An 8381-nucleotide genomic window follows, 5' to 3' on the forward strand; every position below is an offset into this window, starting at 1 on the left:
TCTAAGCTTTCTGAGCTGTAATGGGTCAGTAGAATAATTTTTAAAAATAAAGGGTGAAATGGACTCAGAGAGGTTGAGTAAGTTACAGGAGGTCACAGAGAAGTGGGAGATCACTTGTCCTAGTCTGGAGTCCTTTCTACAACACCAAACAAATTATAGACATGGAAACAAATACACTTTTGGAGAGAGCTAAAACTCCTTACGGGAATAAGCTTTCCATTACACATTTAGAGATAAAGCCTAAATGCAAACCTTCCCCTGATGGTGGGACAGCATTAACAAACGTACCCCAGGCTTCCACATATTTAAAAATATTAAACTAATTCCAGGGTTATAGGCTTGATTTAAGACATGGTAGTTAATAGAAAAGTTCTAGATAGAAAATAATTTTAGCAAAATTGTACATCTGTATATATGCACACGTTTAGAAAACATATTGCTTTTGATGTTTGTGCCATTTCTTAGTTATCATTTTATATGCTGTATCCACACCTGCTTCAACCATATACTTTAACCCACCATATTACTTTTTAGTTATGTAAGACTCATTTTCAGTTAATGAGAAATAATTAATATGTTTTAACCAATGAAGCACTTTCATGAGTAAAAATCCAGATTTTTATAATAAGTTTCTAGGAATAGCTCAGTTTTCACATTTAATATCTGAACCTCACATTTATCACAGGTAGCACGAAATTGCTTTTATTTTAAAGAACAGTTATATATTAAGAGCAAAGAGTATAAAATCAATAAATACACTCCCCTGTATCATATAAAATGTGTGTGCCACATTTCCCTAAGAAATTTCCTGCATTTAGACATCCTGGTCCATATTCATCTAAAAGTCTGAGTATACCCTTTCCCTGGCAGTTTTTACCTTTGGGCTTTGGTACATTTCATAGAAAGGAAAATACAGGCAGTGGAAGTAGAGGCAGAAGTAGAAGACTTCGAGCACAAGAGCCCATCAAGTGTGTGCTGGGGACAAGTAAAATGAGGACCTCTCCCACTGGGCTTCAGTGACTAAGGGTGGCAACGGTACAAAACGTGCAAGAAGTCAAAGAAATCCTTTTCCTTAATGGGAAAGACGACACCATGCAACGTGAGCGGAGTGATTAAGAAGAAATGTTTATTGGATTCAATTACTCAGCTGATGGCTCATCTAAATTTCACTTTGTGTTTAAATATTTGCCTGAAAAATGACTTCACATCATTTGTATGGCCTCAAAATGTCAGGACGGTGCGGATACTGAAACACAAAATTAAAGATATTATTTTAATATTTATGTAGTTCACACCCTTCCATGTAAGAGTCCACCCTTGGACTCTTACATTTGATGTGTCTCAGTGAACAGGTGTCTGTGTTTCCTGCCACTCCATTGCCACCCCTATGCATTCAAGTCAAAGATAGTTCACCTTTTCCAGGTTTGGTCTTGTGTTTTCTCCAACCTTAAATTCAAACCTAAACATGGCTTTCATTTAGGCTTTATTATGCATTGGGATTCTCACAAAACATTTTTAGAGCCTACATGCTTGGCATAATAGTTAACTGAAAACAATAATGGGTAATGAGTTTTTGCTATTTGTCACATACTCCATAGATGTTCCTTGTGTATTTTATCACTTAAATTCAACAATGCTATGAGGCAGACTTTAAAGATTAAAGATTAAAAATACTGAGGCTGCCCTGGCCGGTTTTGCTCAGTGGATAGAGCGTCGGCCTGTGAACGGAGAGGTCCCAAGTTCGATTTCGGTCAAGGGCATGTACCGTGGTTGCGGGCACATCTCCAGTGGGGAATGTGCAGGAGGCAGCTGATCGATGTTTCTCTCTCATCGATGTTTCTGACTCTCTGTTCCTCTCCCTTCCTCTCGGTAAAAAATCAATAAAATATATTTTAAAAAAATGCTGAGGCTTAGAGAGATTTGTAACTTGCTCTAGGTCACACATCTAGTGCAAATTGCTGGGATTTAAACCCCAATGCAAAATTGCACAAATTATAAGATGACGGGTATCTTGCCTGAAGGAAGCAATGATGTAATAGTAAACGATGAAGATTTAATAGAGCTCTGATAAAGTGGTGCATAAGGAGATAAAGCTGATTTGTATTTAGAGAGACTCCATTCCTGGGAAGATCAGACATATAACATTTACACTACAACTCATGTTCTTTCTCAGAATCATCTTCTGATGAATAAATACTTTAGAAAAGGTCTTCATGCCTTTAAAAATTATATTAAATATTATATTACATTAATATTTAACATAACATTTATATTAAATGTTACATTATATTAAAACAATCCCAATGTAGCTCCACCTACTCCTATATGTAATTTACATTTACAGCCATTAATGTCAACCTTTTTAACTGGCCAGACAGAGGCTTCAGTGACTCCAGGTTATGCTTATGACAGCAGGACTCTGATTCTTTTTCTTAGCAAGGGTGAGTGTAATTTTGTATATAAAGACTAGAGGCCTGGTGCACAAAATTGTGTACTGGTATGGGTGGCTGGGGCGAGGGGCCGCAGCTGTTCTGGTAGTTCCGCTGTTTGGTCGATTTGCATGTTACCCTTTTATTATATAGGATGAGTGGCTTTGATCACTTAGATTCACTGTAACCAACATATGTAATTTCATTTCAGCAGAACTGGAAATGCAAAACAACTGTTCCTAGCTTCTCACAATATGATCTTAAATGTTCTACATGCAAAGACTGAACTAGTAATCTAAAACCAAGGCACTCCAATGTTTTTCTCATACTTTCACCTCTTTTCTCTATTAATCAAACCCCCACCATAAAAGGAAACTTAAAAATTACCTCTTTCCAGAACGAAGCAGGTCAAATGCTTCATTTATTTTCTCAAAAGGTAAAACATGGGTTATTAATGGGTCGAATGAATACTTCTTAGCCATGAAGTCAGTCACAAGTTTGGGGACGGAATCTTTACTCTTAAAGCCTGAAAAGAACATGACATCATTGTTAGGGGCAGCCAGGGGTAAGAGAACTGGAGAGGAGACTTTCTGAATAGAATTCAAGTGGAAGTTCTACTGCTACTTACTTGTACGCAGACTACTATTACTGAGGTCAGTGAGAGACTGAGTGCTCCAATATCCTCTTGCAGTGGTTAGACTTTTTGTTGTTGTTGTTACTTTAAAAAATCTGATGAGCTAAGCTAGGGTCCTTAGTTATTAGCTCTCTCACAGAGAAATTATTGTATGCATGGTTATTCCCAAAGGCAAGGAGCAAAATGTGCAGCTGTCTAGATTTGGGCAATGAGAGTAACCATGAATTATTGCTATGGACTTCCTGTGTCCTCCTAGGTATATTTCATGCCTTGTGCAGTCACATGTATAAAGAGAAGTGGTGCTGAAAGACCCTAGTTTATGGGGACACCAGAAAAGCCTGTCTTGGGAATGTGTGTATTAGTTCTACATCTAGTTGATTTGGAGCCTGTAGATGTATTGGAGCCTATTAATTTATTTCAAACATTTTGCTTTTTAAAACCTGGCTTTGTCACTTGATGAAGGGGAGAAATCCTGAGATTAATAAGAATTCAGCCCTATTGGAAGGCAGAGGAGGGTGGCGGTGGGCAGGGGTAAGAGGTCAACCAAAGGACTTGTATGCATGCATGTAAGCATAGCCAATGGACATAGACAGTAGGGGGGTGAGTGCATGTGCTAGGTGTCAGGAGAAGGCGGGGAGAAATCAATGGGGAAAAAAGGCGACATGTAATACTTTCAACAATAAAAAATTAAAAAAAAAAAGAACTCAGCCCTCAAGCCTAAATACATACCACCAAAAACTGTTCCTGTCCAGGTACGTCCACCCAATAGCAGCATGGGGTTCACAGAGAAATTCTTGGAATCAGGAGGTACTCCTACAATGACGCTTACCCCATATGCCTCATGACAGCTTTCCAAGGCAGCCAGCTGGAATAAAATTAATATCTGGCATCATTGAAGTGGACTTTCTGATAGTCCTCATTCATGATACATGGTATCATGTAATTTTGATTTTGCTAGATTGCAAACATGTGCAGGGAAGAGACTATATGTCTTTGGCTTCTTCGATCCCATTATGCCCAGAATAGTGCTGTGGTTTTAGGAAATGTCCAGAAAACACTTTTTGAATGAGACAATGGGTGAATGAATTTGTGTACACTTAATTCTTCCTTAATAATGTAATGAAGAGGCAAATGTTATTACAAATATATCTATTTAAAGCCCGATTCCTCAAATACAAGTAATGTTTTGTCATCACCCAATTGTCAGGCAATCTATGAGTTGGTTAACTCATTTTCATTTGCATATTAAATAGTATTTTGAACTCAGTACTTTAAATCAGGTGTTCTGATGGTGAATAAGATATAAGATCAATTATATCATCACAATTTGTCTTTTGTCCACTTTATGGTCTCCCTTTTTAATGGTTCCCTACAGTACTCTCCTTTTCTAATATGGACAATTTTTCTGTATTTTTTCCAGCTTTGTTGAGGTATAATTGTCAAATAAAAATTGTATAAATGTAGGCTATACAACATGATCTGTAGGGTGTAAATATGATGATTTACTATACATATGCAACATGAAATGACTAGTACAATCAAGTTGACGTTACCTCACATGGTTACCATTTTCTTTTTTATAGTAAGAACACTTAAGATCTATTCCCATTGCAAACTTGAAGAACAGAATATAATATTATTGACCATAATCACTATATTGTACATTAGATCCTCAGACTTTACTCATCTTATAACTCTCATTTGTACCCTTTACCAACATTTCCTCATTTTCTACCCCAACCCCAGCCCTGGCAACCACCATTGTACTCAGTGGTTCTAAGACTTCAACTTTATTCCACATATAAAGGAGATCATAAAGTATTTGTCTGTCTGTGTGTGGCTTATTTTACTTAGCGTAATGTCCCCAGCCTTACTTATGTTGTTGCAAATGGCAGGATTTTCCTCTTTTTAAGGTTGAATAATATGCCACCATATACATATCACAATTTCTTTATTCACTCATCAGTTGACAGACACTTAGGTTGTTTTCACATTTTGGTTATTGTGAATAACGCTGCAGTAAACATAGGGGTGCAGAAATCTATTCAAGGTAGTGATTTCATTTTCTTAGGATATATACCTAGAAGTGGGGTTACTAGATCATACCATAGTTTTATTTTTAATTTTCTAAGGACCCTTTATACTGCTTTTCAGAATGTTGAACCACTTTACATTCCCACTAACAGTGCACAAGGGTTGCCTTGTCTCCACACCCCTGCCAATACCATTTCTTGACCCTTTGATAGCAGCCATCCTAACAGGAGTGGTGAGGTATTGTCTCTGTAATTTTGATTTGCACTGCCCTGATGATTAATCATGGTGAGCACTTTGTAACATACCTGCTGGACTGAAATGAACATGTTTTAAATGGGCTCTTACCTCCCAAAAATGTATACAGTGCATTGGTTTTACTTTAAACTATACCTATAATTCTGAAATTCCAAAAGAAAGCCTTCCTCTTCCAGTCAGGGCTTTAAACATGTTGTAGTAGGACACTTTTTCAGGATCTCCCACCTATATATACTGACCAGTGACCTGGTGCACAAAATTCGTGCACATTAAAAGGGAATTAATTAGAGGAAATATTTTAATATTGCTATTTGCCCTTTCTCTATAATAGAAGTGTCAGAGATGAAAGAAAATTAGTAAAATGTATATGAAAATCTTCCTCCTGTCAGAGTCTGGGGCATGCCATGAGACCCAGAGTCAAGTCCTCGCCCACCCGCGTGCACCTCAAAATTGCACGAGACCCAGACCTGGCCAGCCCCACCCCCATTGGGCTAGATCCAGACCCGGCTGGCCCCACCCCCATCAAGCCCCACCCAGTGGGGTGGGGGGGCGCGAACTCAGGTCACCTGTCCTGGCATCTGGGTGGGGGGGCACGGCCTGAGTTACCCTGGGCTGGGGGGTGCACCTTGAGGTCCTCTGGCCCAGGCCAGGGGGCACACCTTGAGGTTCCTGTCAAGCCCTGCTGGGCGGGGGACACGCCCACAGGTCCCCCAGCCTGGTGCCAGGGCAGGGGACACTGCCTGAGATCCCCCGGCCCAGGCCAGGGCAGGGGGCACACCTTGAGGTTCCCTGTCAAGCCCTGTTGGTGGGGGAAGTGGATTGAGGGGGAGGCCTAAGGTCCCCCGGCCTGGCGCCAAGGTGGGGGGCACGGCCTGAGGTGCCCTGTCAAGCCCCACCAGGTTGGGAACGCAGCCTCAGGTCCCTGCTGATTGCTCCTTAGGCTCATTATGGGAACTTGGCCTCCGCTGTGGGTGCAACCATCTTGTGTTACAGAATCCCTGCCTCTAATGCGGGTGTAGCCATCTTGACCTTTACAGCGTGGTAGTCAATTTGCATATTCCCTCTTTACTAGATAAGATTAATCCTTTGATTTTGGAGTATGACATCTGGAAAACCAGATGACCGTGGGACATGTGGTTATCAGACATTTGGTGTCTTCAAATAAAGTAACAGTCCAATCCCACATGAGGAATTGGAAGGAATTTAGCTGGAGATGGCTTCCTCATGGTAATTGACCATGTTTGTAATTATTTGAAAGTAATGTTATGTATGTTGTAGAGATGATGGAAGCACTGCATCACTGAAAACATTACTTCCTATCAGTAGCATCAGATAATATTTAGTAAGAGCTTTCCACTGGACAAGTGGCACTGTGCTAAGTATTTTATATGCATTGTCTCATGTAATCCATAGATATGTATTTCTTATACTTTTTGGTGAAAAAATCTGTTGACTTTTAAAAGTATTCAGTCTAACACATAGATTTGGCGCTTAATATGTGTGCCAGGCACTGTGCTGTATGCTGTGGTAAATGGGGCCTGTTTTATGTTAATAAAATGATACTTGCCTTAAATTTCTCATTATTTCTTTTGAGCAAATTGTGATTTATGAAAAAAAATCAGAACTCATTAAAACATAAGAATTATTAAACCATTTTGTTTAAAAATGTGAGGAGAAATGGAAAAATAAAACTTGCCAATTTGAGAACAGGATTTGTATGATTTATATTTACTTGAGTTTGAATATTTTAACTAAAAATTAACAAAGTAAATTTTAAGTGGTCTAATACTCTAAAAGGGAAATATTCCTTGAGATAGGATTTTTAGTTGATGGAATGAAACATTATAATAATAAATTAAATAATCCAGCTACTATTTAGGAGATGAAAAATCACTATTCATAGTTTGAAAAATATTCTGTACATATAATATTCCTATTCTGCTGCCTAAAATCACTGTACAGAATGCAGAAACACGCATTTCATGGCATTCCATGGCACATACATACCATGGTGTCAAGCCGACCAACGACTTCAAATGAAAAATCCACACCTCCACCGCTCATTTCCTTCAGCACCTCGTGGATGGGTTTCTTGAAGTCCTCTGGGCTGATGCACTCAGTGGCACCCAATTGCTTTGCCTTCCCATATTTGTCTTTGTTGATGTCCACCCCAATGATCCTGGCTGCTCCAGCCACTTTACAGCCCATGACAACCGACAGGCCGACTCCTCCAAGGCCAAACACCGCACAGGTGGAGCCTGGGGTCACCTGTGTTTCAGAAAATGCAAAAATGGATTAAGTAATGATTGTTGTATAAAGTGTCCTGTCTTATCCATTATCAGGACTATTCAGACTCCTATGTCCAACCTGCTGTCAAAACCTGTTTTGGCTTCAGTTGTTTCGTATTTAAATTGAGGAGTTTAAATCTGTGGTTCTGAACTTTGCCAGACATTAGACCCCCGTGGGGAGCTTTAAAACCTCTCAATAGCCAGGTCACAGCCCATAACCAATTACATCAGAACCTGTGCAGGTGGGGCCTGGTTCCCAGGTGATTCCAATGGAAAGAAAGCCCAGGCTGGGAGCCCACTTGTTGGATGATCTCTGAGCTCTAAATGCCAATGACTCCCATCTTGAAGAGAAGCTAGGGCAGTGATGGAGAACCTATGACACGCATGTCAGAGGTGAAACACGAACTCATTTTTTTTGGTTGATTTTTCTTTGTTAAATGGCATTTAAATACATACAATAAATATCAAAAATATAAATCTTTGTTTTACTATGGTTGCAAATATCAAAAAATTTCTATATGTGACACGGCACCAGAGTTAAGTTAGGGTTTTTCAAAATGCTGACATGCCGAGCTCAAAAGGTTCGCCATCACTGATCTAGGGGCTGAAATCCATTGACAGGCTTCAGTAAATTGTACATATACAGAAGCAATTTTCGGAAATAAAGTAAGTGGGAAAGGTTAATCCATGAGACCAAAAATAATCTAATCAAACGCTCAGCGATTAACTCCTTGTTTCATT

At 39.4% G+C, this 8381-nt stretch overlaps 1 protein-coding gene across 2 annotated transcripts in view; it reads right to left on the reverse strand.

The window, feature by feature from the left end:
* The window catches only part of LOC102250851 (alcohol dehydrogenase S chain), a 27246-nt gene extending 19266 nt beyond the window's left edge, over nucleotides 1-7980 (reverse strand). The window contains exons 1-4 of one of the 2 annotated variants that reach the window (XM_005873013.2): nucleotides 7360-7980; nucleotides 3793-3928; nucleotides 2817-2955; nucleotides 1106-1246 (exon numbers count right to left, since the gene is read on the reverse strand). In XM_005873013.2, the coding sequence (XP_005873075.2) occupies nucleotides 1222-1246; nucleotides 2817-2955; nucleotides 3793-3928; nucleotides 7360-7560 (501 nt within the window). In that variant the 5' untranslated portion in view covers nucleotides 7561-7980 and the 3' untranslated portion in view covers nucleotides 1106-1221. Of the gene's footprint in view, nucleotides 1-1105; nucleotides 1247-2816; nucleotides 2956-3792; nucleotides 3929-7359 lie in introns of those variants that run through there. The other variant, XM_014545166.1, reaches the window with a different exon arrangement.
* Between the last annotated feature and the right edge of the window lie 401 nt (nucleotides 7981-8381).

The sequence above is a fragment of the Myotis brandtii genome, unplaced genomic scaffold (assembly GCF_000412655.1).
Source record: "Myotis brandtii unplaced genomic scaffold, ASM41265v1 scaffold3970, whole genome shotgun sequence".
NCBI classification, from domain to species: domain Eukaryota; kingdom Metazoa; phylum Chordata; class Mammalia; order Chiroptera; family Vespertilionidae; genus Myotis; species Myotis brandtii.